This window comes from Lissotriton vulgaris, chromosome 10 (genome assembly GCF_964263255.1).
Source record: "Lissotriton vulgaris chromosome 10, aLisVul1.2, whole genome shotgun sequence".
Lineage (NCBI taxonomy): Eukaryota > Metazoa > Chordata > Amphibia > Caudata > Salamandridae > Lissotriton > Lissotriton vulgaris.
In genome coordinates, this window is record NC_141698.1 from 47,913,224 (window position 1) to 47,934,099 (window position 20,876).

General features: G+C 48.6%; 1 protein-coding gene across 1 annotated transcript in view; it reads right to left on the reverse strand.

Moving 5' to 3' along the window:
• Positions 1–11,458: 11,458 nt before the first annotated feature.
• Positions 11,459–20,876, reverse strand: part of LOC147684573 (metalloproteinase inhibitor 4-like) — a 55,727-nt gene continuing 46,309 nt past the window's right edge. Inside the window, exon 6 of the mRNA XM_086940416.1 lies at positions 11,459–12,924. Within this exon, the coding sequence (XP_086796542.1) occupies positions 12,763–12,924 (162 nt within the window). The 3' untranslated portion in view covers positions 11,459–12,762. The remainder of the gene's footprint in view (positions 12,925–20,876) is intronic.

Here is a 20,876-nt window from a genome sequence, read left to right on the forward strand (position 1 = left end):
CGCCTCGAGGGTCGCAAGCAAGATGCGAGGCGCCCGATTGGTTTAGACAGGTTGTCTCTACTTGTAGCGAAACTAGACGAGACGTGCTCCTCCCACTTCGAAGCAGTTCTGTTCCGGGCAGCTTTCGCATTAGCATTCCATGGGGCTATGCGGGTGAGCGAACTGGTCGCAAGGAATAAGAAAGACGTTAAGGGAGGTTTGTGCAGGGATCACGTCCAAATTAGGGGTGATTCGATGGTTGTCTCGATAGCCAGGTCCAAAACCGACCAGGGGGCTATGGGAAATAGTGTTGTCGTGCAGCGCGCACGAGGGTCCCCCACCTGCCCGATCAAGTATATAGAGGAATACTTGGCACTAAGGGTGGCTACATGGGGGGGGGGAGTTTGCTGAGGCACAAGGATGGCACCCCACTGACGAGGTTTCAGTTCCAGAGGGTGCTAGCACTGACAATCGCTGCTGCGGGCATGGACCCGTGTGATTTTGGGACCCACTCCTTTAGGATAGGGGCTGCTACCGAAGCTACAGCCAGGGGTCAGAGTGCGGAGAAAGTGAAGCAGTTGGGACGATGGTCCTCGAATTGCTTCAAAAGGTATGTGCGATTGCACATGTTGTAAAGATCAATTGACATGCACTCACGCTTCTTGTCTTTTGTTTGAAATACAGTTTCGCGAGCCTGTCACACGGGGCGGAATTTGCAGTCGACCCAGCACCAGGAGACCAGCGGTCAAGGACCACCGTCTGGAGTGAGAGTGGTATGGGTTGTGGGCCACTCATATGTGAGGTGCGCCGGGGACGTATTCAAAGCAGGTGACGCGACTCACGCAGCTGGGGAATACGGGTACAGAGTGGCCTTCTATGGAAAGGGCGGGCTCTGTTTTGACCAATTCGAATCATTTTTTGAGGGTCTCTTAGGGCGGCAAAGGTCACCGCCATCTGTAGCCATAGTACACCTGGGGGGCAATGAATTGATGACACTGGGTAGACGAGTGTTGTTTGAACAAATTTTGTCTGCTGTTAGCTGGCTGGCTAAAAGAATCCCGGGGTGCACGATTGCCTGGTCCCACATGATTCCCAGGAAGGTATGGCGGGGGGACCTTTCGGTGTCAGCACTGAACCATTCGGTGAAAAGGGTTAACAATAAAATTGGTAAATTGTTTCGCTCTTCGCAGTTGCATAGCATTCCTCACGGGTGTATTCGGGGTGATCTCATGTATCTGAATGATGGGGTTCACCTGTCCAGGGAGGGGAATGATTTACTCATAGGAGACTTCATAGCATGGCTAAGGGGTTTGAGGAAGCATGACCTTTAGGAGGAGTAGGGGGGGCCGGATAGTCGGTCAACTATCCGGCCTGTGGCGGTAAGGTCATGATCGGTGAGCAGTAATTTCAAGGTCCCTAGAGGGGGGCGCCACCCAGAATGGATGGGAGCGCCCGGGGGGAGGCGGCCATTGGCCCCTCCCACGGGGAGGCGGCACCCACTAAGGATGGGTCGCCTAGGGGGAGACGGCCATAGGCCCCTCCCAGGGGGGAGGCGGCTAGATGCCCCTCCTACTAATTTCCCGGGGGCCGGATATCCGCGACGGCGGATAGAGAGTGTTGGGATGGGGGGAAGTCCACGCTGTCCTTCCTACAGATACCTCACACGGGAACTGGGACGACCTTTAAGATGGCGTCGAGTGGAAAGGGGGCCCCCACCACGACAAGGGAAGATACAGTTGGCAACGAAGGTAGAGTCCTCTGCGCATGCGCCATTCACACCGTGAGGGCAAGAGTTTTGGTAGTAGGGATCTGACACCGGTTAAGACCTTGCAGTTGGCCCTTAATGCTAGGATGTACAATTTTAATTTAGAATGTATGCATTTGCAGGATGTTAGACTCGGCTAGGAAACCTTTGTATTAGAGATCTGTTAAGGTTAGCCAAAGAACATGTCTTCATCGAAATGTAATAAATGTAAAATTGTACATGATTATGAAACTTTTATTTAATGTTTTAAATTTTGTTTCATATTTTAATAAATACGGCCGGGAGGGTGACTCCCTCCCGCCTTCCAAAAGTTCAACCTGTGTCCGACTTCTCCCATCCTTGGGGATTGTGTTGGGAGGGGGTGGCGGGCATCCCGGCCATATGGAAAGGGGCGACCACTCGGTCCCCCCGAACATTTGGCTGGGTGCCCCGATCCCCCCGGGAAACCATTTTGGGCGGGGGGCGTGGCTCGGCTGGTATGCCCGAAGCGGCGTAGCCGGGCGCGCCTTTTCCTGCCCAAGAGGGGTTGTCCTAGAGACCTACACCGAAGACCACGCCCAGTAGGCGTACCGGAGGAGGGTACACGCCCTCCCGCAGAAGGATAAAATAGAGCGGGAATCCGAAGAAGCGTCCTCTTGTTCCTGTGCTCTGAAGGCTGCACCCACTCGTTGCTCGTGAGCCCTCGACGGAACAAGCAGCAATTTTGACCCACCCACCAGCCCCTTATGGCAATGTTTGTTTTAAATAAAGTTTTGCTGAAGATAGGCCATTTTTCCTTTGTAGAAAGTAAAGGAATGTTTAAGTTAAGGATGTGACTTCTGCCTGTAGGATAATGTTTTTTCTTTGTAGGAGTGAGCAGTCGATGACACATCAAGGCAATGTTAGAATTTTTCCTTCCTTAGTAGGTAAACAACTGTCGTATTTATTTTTGGTCGGGCGGTAAGGTCATGATCGGTGAGCAGTAATTTCAAGGTCCCTAGAGGGGGGCGCCACCCAGAATGGATGGGAGCGCCCGGGGGGAGGTGGCCATTGGCCCCTCCCACGGGGAGGCGGCACCCACTAAGGATGGGTCGCCTAGGGGGAGACGGCCGTAGGCCCCTCCTAGGGGGGGAGGTGGCTAGATGCCCCTCCTACTAATTCCCCGGGAGCCGGATATCCGCGACGGCGGATAGAGAGTGTGGGGATGGGGGGGGAGTCCACGCTGTCCTTCCTACAGATACCTCACACGGGAACTCGGACGACCTTTAAGATGGTGTCGAGTGGAAAGGGGGCCCCCACCACGACAAGGGAAGTTACAGTTGGCAACGAGGGTAGAGTCCTCTGCGCATGCGCCACTCACACCGTGAGGGCGAGATTTTTGGTAGTAGGGATCTGACACCGGTTAAGACCTTGCCGTTGGCCCTTAATGCTAGGATGTACAATTTTAATTTAGAATGTTTGCATTTGCAGGATGTTAGACTCGGCTAGGAAACCTTTGTATTAGAGATCTGTTAAGGTTAGCCAAAGAACATGTCTTCATCGAAATGTAATAAATGTAAAATTGTACATGATTATGAAACTTTTATTTAATGTTTTGAATTTTGTTTCATATTTTAATAAATACGGCCGGGAGGGTGACTCCCTCCCGCCTTCCAAAAGTTCAACCTGTGTCCGACTTCTCCCATCCTTGGGGATTGTGTTGGGAGGGGGTGGCGGGCATCCCGGCCATATGGAAAGGGGCGACCACTCGGTCCCCCCGAACGAATGGCTGGGTGCCCCGATCCCCCCGGGAAACCATTTTGGGCGGGGGGCGTGGCTCTGCTGGTATGCCCGAAGCGGCATAGCCGGGGCGCGCCTTTTCCCGCCCAAGAGGGGTTGTCCTAGACACCTACACCGAAGACCACGCCCAGTAGGCGTACCGGAGGAGGGTACACGCCCTCCCGCAGAAGGATAAAATAGAGCGGGAATCCGAAGAAGTGTCCTCTTGTTCCTGTGCTCTGAAGGCTGCACCCACTCGTTGCTCGTGAGCCCTCGACGGAACAGGCAGCAATTTTGACCCACCCACCAGCCCCTTATGGCAATGTTTGTTTTAAATAAAGTTTTGCTGAAGATAGGCCTTTTTTCCTTTGTAGAAAGTAAAGGAATGTTTAAGTTAAGGATGTGACTTCTGCCTGTAGGATAATGTTTTTTCTTTGTAGGAGTGAGCAGTCGATGACACATCAAGGCAATGTTAGAATTTTTCCTTCCTTAGTAGGTAAACAACTGTCGTATTTATTTTTGGTCGGGCGGTAAGGTCATGATCGGTGAGCAGTAATTTCAAGGTCCCTAGAGGGGGGCGCCACCCAGAATGGATGGGAGCGCCCAGGGGGAGGCGGCCATTGGCCCCTCCCACGGGTAGGCGGCACCCACTAAGGATGGGTCGCCTAGGGGGAGACGGCCATAGGCCCCTCCCAGGGGGGAGGCGGCTAGATGCCCCTCCTACTAATTTCCCGGGGTCCGGATATCCGCGATGGCGGATAGAGAGTGTGGGGATGGGGGGGAGTCCACGCTGTCCTTCCTACAGATACCTCACACGCGAACTCGGATGACCTTTAAGATGGCGTCGAGTGGAAAGGGGGCCCCCACCACGACAAGGGAAGTTACAGTTGGCAACGAGGGTAGAGTCCTCTGCGCATGCGCCACTCACACCGTGAGGGCGAGAGTTTTGGTAGTAGGGATCTGACACCGGTTAAGACCTTGCCGTTGGCCCTTAATGCTAGGATGTACAATTTTAATTTAGAATGTATGCATTTGCAGGATGTTAGACTCGGCTAGGAAACCTTTGTATTAGAGATCTGTTAAGGTTAGCCAAAGAACATGTCTTCATAGAAATGTAATAAATGTAAAATTGTACATGATTATGAAACTTTTATTTAATGTTTTAAATTTTGTTTTATATTTTAATAAATATGGCCGGGAGGGTGACTCCCTCCCGCCTTCCAAAAGTTCAACCTGTGTCCGACTTCTCCCATCCTTGGGGATTGTGTTGGGAGGGGGTGGCGGGCATCCCGGCCATATGGAAAGGGGCGACCACTCGGTCCCCCCGAACGTATGGCTGGGTGCCCCGATCCCCCCGGGAAACCATTTTGGGCGGGGGGCGTGGCTCGGCTGGTATGCCCGAAGCGGCGTAGCCGGGGCGCGCCTTTTCCCGCCCAAGAGGGGTTGTCCTAGACACCTATACCGAAGACCACGCCCAGTAGGCGTACCGGAGGAGGGTACACGCCCTCCTGCAGAAGGATAAAATAGAGCGGGAATCCGAAGAAGCGTTCTCTTGTTCCTGTGCTCTGAAGGCTGCACCCACTCGTTGCTCGTGAGCCCTCGACGGAACAAGCAGCAACTTTGACCCACCCACCAGCCCCTTATGGCAATGTTTGTTTTAAATAAAGTTTTGCTGAAGATAGGCCTTTTTTCCTTTGTAGAAAGTAAAGGAATGTTTAAGTTAAGGATGTGACTTCTGCCTGTAGGATAATGTTTTTTTCTTTGTAGGAGTGAGCAGTCGATGACACATCAAGGCAATGTTAGAATTTTTCCTTCCTTAGTAGGTAAACAACTGTCGTATTTATTTTTGGTCGGGCGGTAAGGTCATGATCGGTGAGCAGTAATTTCAAGGTCCCTAGAGGGGGGCGCCACCCAGAATGGATGGGAGCGCCCGGGGGGAGGCGGCCATTGGCCCCTCCCACGGGGAGGCGGCACCCACTAAGGATGGGTCGCCTAGGGGGAGACGGCCATAGGCCCCTCCCAGGGGGGGAGGCGGCTAGATGCCCCTCCTACTAATTTCCCGGGGGCCGGATATCCGCGACGGCGGATAGAGAGTGTGGGGATGGGGGGGAGTCCACGCTGTCCTTCCTACAGATACCTCACACGGGAACTGGGACGACCTTTAAGATGGCGTCGAGTGGAAAGGGGGCCCCCACCACGACAAGGGAAGATACAGTTGGCAACGAAGGTAGAGTCCTCTGCGCATGCGCCATTCACACCGTGAGGGCAAGAGTTTTGGTAGTAGGGATCTGACACCGGTTAAGACCTTGCAGTTGGCCCTTAATGCTAGGATGTACAATTTTAATTTAGAATGTATGCATTTGCAGGATGTTAGACTCGGCTAGGAAACCTTTGTATTAGAGATCTGTTAAGGTTAGCCAAAGAACATGTCTTCATCGAAATGTAATAAATGTAAAATTGTACATGATTATGAAACTTTTATTTAATGTTTTAAATTTTGTTTCATATTTTAATAAATACGGCCGGGAGGGTGACTCCCTCCCGCCTTCCAAAAGTTCAACCTGTGTCCGACTTCTCCCATCCTTGGGGATTGTGTTGGGAGGGGGTGGCGGGCATCCCGGCCATATGGAAAGGGGCGACCACTCGGTCCCCCCGAACATTTGGCTGGGTGCCCCGATCCCCCCGGGAAACCATTTTGGGCGGGGGGCGTGGCTCGGCTGGTATGCCCGAAGCGGCGTAGCCGGGCGCGCCTTTTCCTGCCCAAGAGGGGTTGTCCTAGAGACCTACACCGAAGACCACGCCCAGTAGGCGTACCGGAGGAGGGTACACGCCCTCCCGCAGAAGGATAAAATAGAGCGGGAATCCGAAGAAGCGTCCTCTTGTTCCTGTGCTCTGAAGGCTGCACCCACTCGTTGCTCGTGAGCCCTCGACGGAACAAGCAGCAATTTTGACCCACCCACCAGCCCCTTATGGCAATGTTTGTTTTAAATAAAGTTTTGCTGAAGATAGGCCATTTTTCCTTTGTAGAAAGTAAAGGAATGTTTAAGTTAAGGATGTGACTTCTGCCTGTAGGATAATGTTTTTTCTTTGTAGGAGTGAGCAGTCGATGACACATCAAGGCAATGTTAGAATTTTTCCTTCCTTAGTAGGTAAACAACTGTCGTATTTATTTTTGGTCGGGCGGTAAGGTCATGATCGGTGAGCAGTAATTTCAAGGTCCCTAGAGGGGGGCGCCACCCAGAATGGATGGGAGCGCCCGGGGGGAGGTGGCCATTGGCCCCTCCCACGGGGAGGCGGCACCCACTAAGGATGGGTCGCCTAGGGGGAGACGGCCGTAGGCCCCTCCTAGGGGGGGAGGTGGCTAGATGCCCCTCCTACTAATTCCCCGGGAGCCGGATATCCGCGACGGCGGATAGAGAGTGTGGGGATGGGGGGGGAGTCCACGCTGTCCTTCCTACAGATACCTCACACGGGAACTCGGACGACCTTTAAGATGGTGTCGAGTGGAAAGGGGGCCCCCACCACGACAAGGGAAGTTACAGTTGGCAACGAGGGTAGAGTCCTCTGCGCATGCGCCACTCACACCGTGAGGGCGAGATTTTTGGTAGTAGGGATCTGACACCGGTTAAGACCTTGCCGTTGGCCCTTAATGCTAGGATGTACAATTTTAATTTAGAATGTTTGCATTTGCAGGATGTTAGACTCGGCTAGGAAACCTTTGTATTAGAGATCTGTTAAGGTTAGCCAAAGAACATGTCTTCATCGAAATGTAATAAATGTAAAATTGTACATGATTATGAAACTTTTATTTAATGTTTTGAATTTTGTTTCATATTTTAATAAATACGGCCGGGAGGGTGACTCCCTCCCGCCTTCCAAAAGTTCAACCTGTGTCCGACTTCTCCCATCCTTGGGGATTGTGTTGGGAGGGGGTGGCGGGCATCCCGGCCATATGGAAAGGGGCGACCACTCGGTCCCCCCGAACGAATGGCTGGGTGCCCCGATCCCCCCGGGAAACCATTTTGGGCGGGGGGCGTGGCTCTGCTGGTATGCCCGAAGCGGCATAGCCGGGGCGCGCCTTTTCCCGCCCAAGAGGGGTTGTCCTAGACACCTACACCGAAGACCACGCCCAGTAGGCGTACCGGAGGAGGGTACACGCCCTCCCGCAGAAGGATAAAATAGAGCGGGAATCCGAAGAAGTGTCCTCTTGTTCCTGTGCTCTGAAGGCTGCACCCACTCGTTGCTCGTGAGCCCTCGACGGAACAGGCAGCAATTTTGACCCACCCACCAGCCCCTTATGGCAATGTTTGTTTTAAATAAAGTTTTGCTGAAGATAGGCCTTTTTTCCTTTGTAGAAAGTAAAGGAATGTTTAAGTTAAGGATGTGACTTCTGCCTGTAGGATAATGTTTTTTCTTTGTAGGAGTGAGCAGTCGATGACACATCAAGGCAATGTTAGAATTTTTCCTTCCTTAGTAGGTAAACAACTGTCGTATTTATTTTTGGTCGGGCGGTAAGGTCATGATCGGTGAGCAGTAATTTCAAGGTCCCTAGAGGGGGGCGCCACCCAGAATGGATGGGAGCGCCCAGGGGGAGGCGGCCATTGGCCCCTCCCACGGGTAGGCGGCACCCACTAAGGATGGGTCGCCTAGGGGGAGACGGCCATAGGCCCCTCCCAGGGGGGAGGCGGCTAGATGCCCCTCCTACTAATTTCCCGGGGTCCGGATATCCGCGATGGCGGATAGAGAGTGTGGGGATGGGGGGGAGTCCACGCTGTCCTTCCTACAGATACCTCACACGCGAACTCGGATGACCTTTAAGATGGCGTCGAGTGGAAAGGGGGCCCCCACCACGACAAGGGAAGTTACAGTTGGCAACGAGGGTAGAGTCCTCTGCGCATGCGCCACTCACACCGTGAGGGCGAGAGTTTTGGTAGTAGGGATCTGACACCGGTTAAGACCTTGCCGTTGGCCCTTAATGCTAGGATGTACAATTTTAATTTAGAATGTATGCATTTGCAGGATGTTAGACTCGGCTAGGAAACCTTTGTATTAGAGATCTGTTAAGGTTAGCCAAAGAACATGTCTTCATAGAAATGTAATAAATGTAAAATTGTACATGATTATGAAACTTTTATTTAATGTTTTAAATTTTGTTTTATATTTTAATAAATATGGCCGGGAGGGTGACTCCCTCCCGCCTTCCAAAAGTTCAACCTGTGTCCGACTTCTCCCATCCTTGGGGATTGTGTTGGGAGGGGGTGGCGGGCATCCCGGCCATATGGAAAGGGGCGACCACTCGGTCCCCCCGAACGTATGGCTGGGTGCCCCGATCCCCCCGGGAAACCATTTTGGGCGGGGGGCGTGGCTCGGCTGGTATGCCCGAAGCGGCGTAGCCGGGGCGCGCCTTTTCCCGCCCAAGAGGGGTTGTCCTAGACACCTATACCGAAGACCACGCCCAGTAGGCGTACCGGAGGAGGGTACACGCCCTCCTGCAGAAGGATAAAATAGAGCGGGAATCCGAAGAAGCGTTCTCTTGTTCCTGTGCTCTGAAGGCTGCACCCACTCGTTGCTCGTGAGCCCTCGACGGAACAAGCAGCAACTTTGACCCACCCACCAGCCCCTTATGGCAATGTTTGTTTTAAATAAAGTTTTGCTGAAGATAGGCCTTTTTTCCTTTGTAGAAAGTAAAGGAATGTTTAAGTTAAGGATGTGACTTCTGCCTGTAGGATAATGTTTTTTTCTTTGTAGGAGTGAGCAGTCGATGACACATCAAGGCAATGTTAGAATTTTTCCTTCCTTAGTAGGTAAACAACTGTCGTATTTATTTTTGGTCGGGCGGTAAGGTCATGATCGGTGAGCAGTAATTTCAAGGTCCCTAGAGGGGGGCGCCACCCAGAATGGATGGGAGCGCCCGGGGGGAGGCGGCCATTGGCCCCTCCCACGGGGAGGCGGCACCCACTAAGGATGGGTCGCCTAGGGGGAGACGGCCATAGGCCCCTCCCAGGGGGGGAGGCGGCTAGATGCCCCTCCTACTAATTTCCCGGGGGCCGGATATCCGCGACGGCGGATAGAGAGTGTGGGGATGGGGGGGAGTCCACGCTGTCCTTCCTACAGATACCTCACACGGGAACTCGGACGACCTTTAAGATGGCGTCGAGTGGAAAGGGGGCCCCCACCAAGACAAGGGAAGTTACAGTTGGCAACGAGGGTAGAGTCCTCTGCAAATGCGCCACTCACACTGTGAGGGCGAGAGTTTTGGTAGTAGGGATCTGACACCGGTTAAGACCTTGCCGTTGGCCCTTAATGCTAGGATGTACAATTTTAATTTAGAATATATGCATTTGCAGGATGTTAGACTCGGCTAGGAAACCTTTGTATTAGAGATCTGTTAAGGTTAGCCAAAGAACATGTCTTCATCGAAATGTAATAAATGTAAAATTGTACATGATTATGAAACTTTTATTTAATGTTTTAAATTTTGTTTCATATTTTAATAAATACGGCCGGGAGGGTGACTCCCTCCCGCCTTCCAAAAGTTCAACCTGTGTCCGACTTCTCCCATCCTTGGGGATTGTGTTGGGAGGGGGTGGCGGGCATCCCGGCCATATGAGTTTGCTGCCTGGAAACCCAAGCTGTTCATCAATTTGCTTGGTTGGAGATGTGGAGCCCATAGCAAGATATTTCCACACAAATTAATTTGCTACTATTGCCCCAATCTTCCTTTCACTTTGGGCCTACATATATTGCCACATTTGCTACTTTTCAACTGCAATGAACTCCAGAGTTCCTTCTTGTGTACACAAATGCGCCTACTGTTTGGGAAAGGGGATGCACTCTTATAGAGGGGAAAATACATACATAATTGCATTGTCTATTTGCTTACTTGCTATACTTGTTAGTCTTCTCTTTTAATAGGATTAAATGGTGTATCTGTTTCCATAGTATGTTTACCTGTTCTATACACAGGAAGGGGGATATCAAGCCTGATGACCTCCTCACTCCCTAATATCAACCAGACCTCTTGCCTATTCACAGCCCCTCCTCTTTATGCTAGTGAAGTGGACTCAAATCTCATATACCCCACTCAAACTAGTGAGCATTGAGCTAAAGCTCATTGGTCCATTACATTTTCTCTTATTCCTTTCCACATGTGCCCAAATAGTAAGCCAACTTCTGAGTCACGCTCATTCCGTAATCTAGCGTCCTTTTGATGTATTTTTGCATAATTATGCTACAGCAAATTATGAGGGTTACGCTCACTGCTACAATTTATCCATGAGAAAAGTGGCTGCTTACCTAGCCTACACTAAAGACACCACTTCTTGCATAAATTAACATACTCACAGGCTCTGCCTGCTTCTGTTGTAACACCCAATCTGCAATACGACAACACAGATAATAAAAAGAGCTGGAATGCGGAACCATGGAGAGTTGTGTCCACTACCGGCCATCAAACCTCCTGGTTCTTGTATCTTCCACACAGCTCCATCATCAGACTCATACACCAAACAACATCCTTTTGCCTCAGACATAATCCTGATGAAGCCTTGCATTGGAGGCAAAAGGGATTGGTTTGTTCATGCCTATCTATACCTCAGTGTAGAGATTTCTTGGCGAAGACTTTCTGCAAGTCGTTTCAGGATTTCCTTTGTCGCAAGGGTATGCTACAAACCAGAGCCATGACCGTTGATGCAATATATGACATTTCCTTTGTTCCTGTAGGAGGAAAGTGGTACCACTGTCTACCGGTCCATGATTCTGGGAGAACATTGCAAGAAAATTGATTACCTATCACCACGAAGATCAGGGATTCTACAAATCATGGAGATTAAACCTTTGTGTCTCCTTAATCTTTCTGATAGGGTCATCTAAAGCAACAGGAGCATTCATCTGATAAAAGCACAAATACTCTTCTTCACAAAAGCAAGAACCAGGTAAAGGAATCAGTTTTTAGGTCAACACAAACACAAAACATAGTTTTGATATATTTCCAATCTCTTTATTCAAAGCAGAATTAGGTTGAGATGCAGATGCAGTAGGAATCATACATAGGGCAGAGCAGGGTCATTATGGGAGGTCTTCATATTATTTATGCTGTGGCTACCACTAGATGTACTGCCACCCTGGGCAGCCCCTAAGAGGGTGGTGGGCAACGGACGACTTGTTACGGGGTGCGGGGTGGTGGAGCCCCAAAAAATAGTGCTGCCCGGGGCAGACCACCCCCCCAGCCTCCCCTAGCTAAGCCATCCCCTAGCTAAGCCATTCCTAACCCCCCAAGCCAGCTGTCATTATAGGTTTAGGAACATGGACTTTTCATTGATTGTGGTCTTTCAAGAACTGGGCATGTAAAGTAGTCAAGCATGTTACGGTCACATGGAAGGACATTGGACTGACATTGTTTCATAGGCTGGTTGAGAGAAGGTTGTAAGGAGTTTTATTAAAATCTCATGAGCTTTTTGAAGTTGTACAAATATGCAAACTGCATACACATTGAAGAATAAAACCACACATTTACCCATAACATTTTCTCCCCAAAAATGTTAATACAGGAAAATCCTTCTGAAATATATCCCTGCATGGATTTTGATGCAGACGTAAAGTTTACCCAAGTACACAATTCAAAACCTCAAACAGTTGTGAAGAGGCTCATCTATGCTAATATTTCATGATAAATTATATTTATATGCATGCTATTTCACATGCATCAGCAAAGACCTGGTTGGGGGGCCAAAAGCCCAGATCTAGCTAGAGTTCAGACTTAGGGACCCATTAGGATCACGGGCGGATCGCCACCGCCCGCATGGCGGTGGCGATGTGCCCGTGATCCAACCCCGCCCTCCACCCATTTACCCCGCCATATTACTATGGCGGGGGGGACCACGGCGGATGGAAAGACCGTCCGCTGCTTTTCCGCCCGGTCAATGAGTTGAACGGGCGGAAAAGGGTTTAATATGGTGGCTGTGCCTGCCATGTTGTGCATACAAGTGCATGACATGCCTTCCTGGCATTGTGGCGGGCGGTGCTGAGTGCACCGCCTGCCACAATGAGAGGAATTACGATGCGCCCACTATTGTGACAGGTGCATCGTAATTGCCCCCACAGGACCCCCGCCCTTATGGCGGGCGCTCCCTCTTCCCGATATAATGGCCAACTATCCTAATGACCCCCATTAGTGTGAATTGAATGTTACATTCCATTTCCTCAACATTTTGCAAGCAAAGGGTAAATGGGCAGGGTATTCTCTCGTAGGGTGATGAACAGTGAAATGCCCCCATCAGACACTACTCAACACTATGATACTCAATATTCTTCCAAGTGCACGTGCCAGGCCCATCTGGCACACACATCTGTTTCTGGTCCTGGTCACAGAATTCTGGCTGAAGATCATTCCACTGATCAAGAACACAATAGTTGTCTTCGTAATCGTTGTTGTTTCTGGCAATCTAGGACATAAATGCAAAAATGTATCACAGTCATGCTTAATAAAAGTACATTAGCACAAGTTGTGATACTGTTTGGCCATTCACTCTCAATAGTTGTTGCAGATTAACCTTAAAACACATTCATTATGCAACTAAATCATTTGCCCATTTTCGTCCATTTTACCAGAAATGCCATTCAAAAACTTAGCAGTTAGGATACCCAGGGTCTTTGCCAAAGTACTATGCAGCCTATCAACATTGTGCCCACTTTAAAGATATTTATCAAATAAGTAAATCTGATAATGCTCAACCTATCAGCGGTATTGGACACCGTCTTCCCGGTGCGTATGGTTCAGTGTTTGCAGCAATTGGTAATTGCAGAGAATGGCTTGCAGTTTTTTCATTCATTTATGTAAAATAGGGCCCATATTGTCAGCTGTGGAGGCTTTAGAGCCAAGGCCTTTAGTCTTCCTTGTGGGGTACCCCAGGGCTAATCTTTGAGTCTCACCCTTTTCAATCATTATGTGACTCCCTTGGCCGACCTGGTGCTGGCTTTTAGATTTCTGGTGCTATCTTATGTGGATGATATGCAAATTATTGTCTCCATCTTGAATGACTTGCAATTGGTATATGAGATGTTTAATCGGTGCATGTCCAGCAATATCTGCTGGATGAAGGACATTTCACTGAAGATCGATGCAGACAAGACTGAAGTGCGGGTCTTTGGCTTGCAGAGTTCCATCTGGTCAAACTCCTTGTGGCCGGCAGTCTATGGTCACCTCCCTGTCTCTGTTAGGACAGCAAAACATCTGGGGTCATCTTTGCCTATGGTTTGAGCGTTGATGCACTGGTCAGCCGTACGTTTAGTATTTGTTTTTATATTCTGAGGATTTTGAGAAAGGTTTCGCCTTTTATTCCATCCAAACTGAACGAGTCGATCATCATTGCTCTGGTCAGTTCAGTTCTTTAGCTTTATTCGATTTTTATGTTTAAAATCATAAAAGCATACATTTAAAAAACATTCATGACAAAAATTACATACAAAACACAAAGTGGAAGAAAAATAAAATAAAATAAAATATTAGTCCATGATGCATTAATAAGTTCCTTTGTTTCGTAGTAGAATTCATAATTTTCCAAACCCATGGCCAATGTACATTGTTGCAGGGTGGTTGAAGGCGGAAAAGCCATGACCACACAATGCATGCGTGTTTCTGCCCTTCGGGTGAGCTGACTCTGCCCTTAATTTTAGTCTAGGAGCATATACCGTGCTTGGGTAGAAGTCGCGTAGGTCCCAGATGGATATAGGGCCAACACCTTCACGGGGGTACAAAGTTTGCAGGTAGGAAACGACTGAGCTGCTTCTAAATTTAATTAGAACAAGGTCTCTGTCAATATCTTTTTGTAGAGGGCCTAGCCAACCCACCCTTCTAACAGACTTGATGGTACCATCAAAACCTAGGGGCAGGGGTCTGATTTTAGTTAGCCAATATGTGACTTTGTTAAGTAAGTCTTGTTCCTGCTCAGTTTTTCCATGTTTGATTTCTGGGAAACCCGCAAGAACACACACGAAAGGAGCAGCCTCCGGGGGTAGCTGTATGTGATTTGTATTCTTATTAGACTCTACTTTTGTAGCAGTATATTGTAGAGGGCCCAGTTTGTGATTCGCTTTAGGTGCATTGGGGGGTGAAGGGATAGGGACTAAGGGGAGGGTTTAATTGTTCTTTTTAGTACCAAGTGGGTTGGGACCGGTTGATGTTAGAGAATTTTCAGTGCAGGTTTGGTAGGCCTTTAAACATTTCTCTATTCCCAACAGCCTATCCTCTAGGGTGGTAATTTTGTCAATTAGTGGCGAAATGAGTGAGCCAACCGTTTGTTCAATTTGGGCCAGTAAATTCGAGTTAAAGGAGGTTATCCATTGGTCTATTTTTTCTTCCAATTTTTGAAGGGCGTTTGTTGCAGTCGTTGGAGAGCTAAAACAAAGTTTTTGTTGTTTTGATTTATTCCCTGTGGGCTTGACCCCATCCCACTTCCTTTTGCTAGATGTGAACTGTGGAGAAACTGTGTTTGGTGTACTAACATTTTTGGGTTGAGTCAGGGGGCTAGCAATTGGGGTTGACGTACTGGTTCGTTTAGCGAGGCAAGGGGAGGAGTTTTTTATTTCATTTCTGGGTTCCACGGTGGCATACCTTGTTTTGCAGAGGGAATTTAGTTCATCCAGCAGCGAGAGATGTTGCGGTATGCCAATGGTTGGGTCGGGCGATTGATTGATGGATATGCTAGACTTGGCAGGTTCAGTCATATTGGTGGTGGGCAGAGATGGCCTGCATAGAACTTGTGACCCTGCGTGAAAGCCTCTCTGGCTGATAAGTTTATTGGTCACCCCCTTGTGTGTCGTCATGGGATGTGCAATTGTTTGGCTATCACAAGGTCATCAAGAAGATCTGAGGGTTTAAAAAGTTTTCAACTGAAATTCAGTTAGTGATCCCTTGCCAAAATGTCAGGAAGGTCATACAATTATTACCTTAGCAGACTAATGGGGTCAGGGGGAGTGGCCCGTCCCGTCCTCCTCGTGCCTCTGAGGGCCACAGAGGGCCCGCCCTTTGCCCGGGCTTAGCCCGGCGTCCCGCGAGGGAGGGCTGACGAAAGTTAAATGCGCCTCCTGGCGCTACAATTGGGTCACATGGTTCCCTGGGCTGCTGGGGGTTGTAGTTCCCTGACCTGCACTCCGCGGCGGCCAGCGCTTCCCCAGGTTGAAGTGTGATCGGGCGGCGGAAGGCAGGCAGGCAGCAACCCCAGCAGGTCAAGCAGGTCGGCAATTCTCCACCCGGACTCCCCAGTGGCAACAGGCAAGTTCCGATGTGCTCCCCCCGCTCAGCAGGGTTGACGAAAGTTAAATGCGCCTCCTGGCGCTATAATTGGGTCCGCTCTGGTCACCTCTCGGCTGAACTATTGCAAATGCTCTGTACCTGAACATCATTGCGGTCTGCCTAAATAAGCTCCATGTGGTACTGCACAAAGTGGCGGGTCTGATTCTTAAAATTCCCTAGCACCTTGTGAATCCCAAATTTCGCAGGCGCAGATGGGGCGGACGCTCCTTTTTGGTGGCGGCCGCCAAGCTATATAACACCCTACCCACTTTTAAATCCAATACGGACTCATGCGGTTTTCAAAAAACATCTGAAAACATGGCTTTTCTCATCTTACGTTGTTGCAGCTGTGCTTCTTTCCTGTCTACTCTTTGTTTGCTTTAGCGCCTTGATACCCTCTCGTATAACTGCAGTTTATAAATATTATCCTATCATATTCTATGCTCAACCTAGTCTTTACCTCTTTCCCTGGCCTCTCACACCTGTCTTGTCATCCCCTCCTGCCCACTTCCTTGTCCGACTCCTCTTCCTCTCTTTACCCCTTAACCTGATCTTTACACGCCTCCGTCTTCCTTCCCTGCTCTCCCTCCCATAACCTCCTCTCTCCCACCCTGACTTGTCATCCCTCTCTCTTCCTCCCCTCCTTCCATCTCCTCATACACTCTCTCAAAAATAAATCTGGGGAATTGTAAGCGCACTACTCACCCGTGAGGGTCTCAAGGCACTGAGGGGGGAGGGTCTGCAGATCTGTTAGCTGAAAATCCTGGTCTTGAGGGTCTTCCTGAAGGTATTCAGGGAGGGTGCATGTCTGATGTCCGGTAGTAGCTCGTCCCAGGTCTTTGCTGCAGTGTGAGAGAAGGATCTTCCGCCTCCTCCGGCTCTGTGTATGCATGGGGCTTCTGCCAGTGCAAGGTTGGAAAATCTGAGATTTCTTTTGGGTACGTGGAAGGTGATTCTGTCGTTGAGGTATTTGGGTCCATTGATATGAAGGCATTTGTAGGCGTGGTTGAGGATTTTGAAGGTGACTCTTGTCTCCACGGGGAGCCAGTGGAGTCTGGCTGATGTGTTCGTGCTGGGGGACGCCGAGGACGAGTCTAGCTGTGGTGTTCTGTATTGTCTGGAGTTTACAGAGTAGGGACTTGTTGATGCCGGCGTAGAGTGTATTTCCGTAGTCCAGTCTACTGGTGGTGGGTGTGTAGGGGACTGTCTTCCTTGACTCGGGGGGATCCATTTGAAGGTCTTGCAGAGGATGCTGAAGATGCTGGATTTGACGGCGTTGACCTGTCAGTTCATGGTGAGGGTACGATTCTGAGGTTTTTGGCGTGGTCCGAGGGGGTGGGTGGGCTTCCGAGGTCGGTCCACCACCAGGTGTTATCCCATGCTGTATGGGTGGTTCCAAGGACGAGGATTTCTGTCCTCGCTGCATTGAGCTTCAAGCAGCTGTTGGTCATCCAGATTGCAACATCTTGCATTCTTTTCTGGAAGTTGAGTCTGGTGGTGGCGGGGTCTTTGGTGAGGGAGAGGATGAGCTGGGTGTGGTCGGACAATGGCTAGAGAGGGGTGCTATGTAGATGTTGAAGAGGGTCCCCTGTGGGACTCCACAGGTGATTTTCATGGATCGGAGAGGAAGGATGGCAGTCTGATCCTTTGGCTTCTTACGGTGAGGAATGATCGAATCCAGTCTAGGGCTGTTCCTTGTATGTTGGCGTTGTGTAGTATGGTGACTAGTGTGCGGTGGGAGACGGTGTCCAAGGCCGCTGATAGCTCGAGTAGGATAATGGTTGTGGAGTGGACTTGGTTCAGGAGTGTGCGGATGCTGCTGTGGCGGTGAGTAAGGGGGTCCCAGTGCTGTGGTTGCTTCAGAATCAGGACTGGGATGGGTTGAGGATGGCGTTGTCTTCTATGAATCTTGTCAGTTCCCTGTTGACTGTTTTCTTTGCTACTTTGGCCGTGAAGGGGCGGAGCGAGATGGGCCGGTAGTTCTTGAGGCCGATGGGGTCAGCTGTGGGCTTCTTGAGCAGGGGCCTGACTTCTGCGTGCTTCCAGTCATCTGGAAAGGAGCCTATTTTGAACATGGTGTTGATGGTGCATTGTAGTTCAGGTGCAATGGTGGCTGAAGATCTGTGGTAGATGTGATAGAAAAATCAAGAAGTATCGCAGGGATACTATTGAATATAAACTCAAAGAAGTTGATACATGGGCGGAGGTCTACAGTCAAAGGAAGTGACAACAAAAAACACAAATCTCTCATCTCAAGAAAGTATGGCTTCAGATTCGGATGTTGCACAAAACAGGCCACCAATACATTTGGGAGCAAGTACATCCACACAAGTTTCAAATATGCAGGCACCTAAAGGGACTAAGGTGTCTTTTTTATCCACAAGTTCAGCAGCCAACAATGCTCCAAATTTAGAAAAACCCGCAGGGGCAAAAGACACAGACCCCGACACAGTCAAGAGATCTCTAAAGAGCACTACCAAAACGAATTAGTAATTAACATATCGAATGTTAATTTGACAAAAGATCAAATGCAAGTACTAAATGAAGGGACATCATTTGTTCCTACATATACGAGCAATATAGCTGAGACAGAAGTTTCCATCTTTAAATTTTTACGCACCTTGAGGTTAAAATCTGTTATTGGTATTCTGTCTGCATCGACTGAACATAATACAATACAAGAGTACATTGAGTTTTAAAAAAACGTTCATTCTGTGCACCAACTTCACACAAAACTACTGATATCTTTGAACGTCTTGTGAAAATTGCTAGCAACAAGATTAAATTTGGCTAACCAAAAACGACTAATTTTACAAAAAAAGAATGGAATATTCTTCGGGACTTGGCAGAAAACACTGAACTGACATTCCAGAAGGCAGACAAAGGCAGCCCTTTGGTCATAATTAATACAGAATTTTACCAAAGTAGTGTGGCTACTCATGTACAAGACAAAGGAATATATATGCAATTAGAGAAAGACCCAACTATGGAATTCCAAAATATTTTGAGACAGATTCTAGATCAAGCCCTCGAGATGGGCTGGATAAGTGAAAATACATATATGTTTCTTGATAGTGAATTTCCACGACATCCTCAATGTTATATGCTACCAAAAGTCCACAAAAACGTATTGAAACCTCCTTTCAGACCCATAGTACCAGCCTGTGGATCTATCTCGATACTGATTGGTCAATATCTGGAGCAATTTTTTCAGCCAATGTTACAGAACTGGATAACTTACATTAAGGACACTACCTCTTTTTTAAACCAACTAGAGTCATTACCCAAAGAAGACATGTCTAATTGGTGGTTATGTACAGTGGATGTAACCTCTTTATACACCTCGATTCCACATAATGAGGGGCTTGAAGCTATTGAATGTTTTTTATTGAACAATGAATGTGAAGGAGCTAATAAAAAAAAATCATTTGGAATTAATGCATTTTGCATTGTATCACAGCTACTTCCAATGGGAAGAAAAAATGTTTGCTAAATGTAATGGCACTTCAATGGGCTTTGCTGGGGCGTCGGCCTATGCAAATATGTTCATGTCCAAATTTTAGTATGACCATATCTTACAAGAAATAAAATGGAGTAACAATCTTGTGATGTTTAAAAGATATATTGACGATATCTTATAATTTGGAAAGGTGAGGAGAATGCCCGGAGAATGTTCTGGCGCCTCCCGTCGCGCCGGAACCCGATGGAAGGCGGGAGACTCTGCCCGGCACACTATGTCCAACATAAGCGTTCATTTCCCCGAGTTTTACACCTATCCAGAAACGGTCCTACGTGCAATAGGACGTAGCAAGCCCAGCAAACGCTACCGGGGAGGCCAGTGTTGTCCCTCCTTTCCGGTTATGCTGGAAGGTCCCGCATCATGCATCGGTTGCCGCTTTCAGAGTCTACAAGGGGGACCCCTTGTAAACGAGTCACAAGCAGATCCATCGAAACACAAGCGGAGTCTTACCCATATCTTATGTAACATTTGCTCCCTTGTTAAACATTCTATTGAGATCTGGGACATGATCTCCACCCTCTCACCGGATATATGCTTCTTCACAGAAACATGGCTAAATCCTACCAACATACCAGCCATAAACTTAGCTATACCAACAGACTTCAAATTTATCCAACTTGATAGAAAGGGAAAGACAGGAGGAGGCATACGAATTGCGTTTAAAAATAATCTGAAAGTTCAATGGACATCCTCCATTAGTAACAATATAATGGAACTAGACATCTTTAAAGTGTCAGTGTCCCCAACAATATCCTGGGATGGGGCCTTGCTTTATCGACCACCGGGCCCCAAATCCAAATCCAATTTCTACACTGCTCTGACAGAACTTATTGCCATGCATTCCGTGGCCTCCAGCAATTTTGTTCTGTTGGGAGACTTTAATTTCCATGGAGAGGAGGTAGAAAACCCAGAGGTTAGGACGCTCTTTTCGAATCTGAGCGATATGGGACTCAGTCAGATGGTGTCGGGACCTACACATTCAGCGGGCCACACAGTGGACCTTATCTTTACTAACTCAGAACAACTCAGAGTATCACAGCCGCTCCCCTTAGTCTGGTCAGATCATTACATGATTCAATTTTCCCTCCAACTTCAATAAGGACCAAAATACAGGACGAATCCTATACATAAAAATGGGAAATTTAAAAGGCCATGGCATAATTTAACTTTGGATAATTTTAACAAAACAGTCATCCCACTGTCCTCTAATATTGAGCAGACTGATCAAGATCCTTCAGCTATACTATCTAGTTTTAATTCAGCCCTAATGGAAACATTTGACACAGTGATCCCACAAATAAAAGTAAACCGCTCATCAAGGGCACGTTCAGCCCCCTGGTACTCAGATGACTTAAAATCTCTAAAAACCATGTGCAAAGCACTTGAGAGGAAAAGGAGAAAGCAAAAACTAGCGGAAGATAGGAAAGTCTATAAAGCATCACTATCCCATTATCATCATGCAATAAAAACTGCCCGATTCTCTTATCTACATATGCAAATTGAAAAATCTAAAAACTCCAATAAAGCTCTATTTGACATTGTCAAAGACTTTTCCTCGCCCTCAGCTTGCAAACAACCTCCAC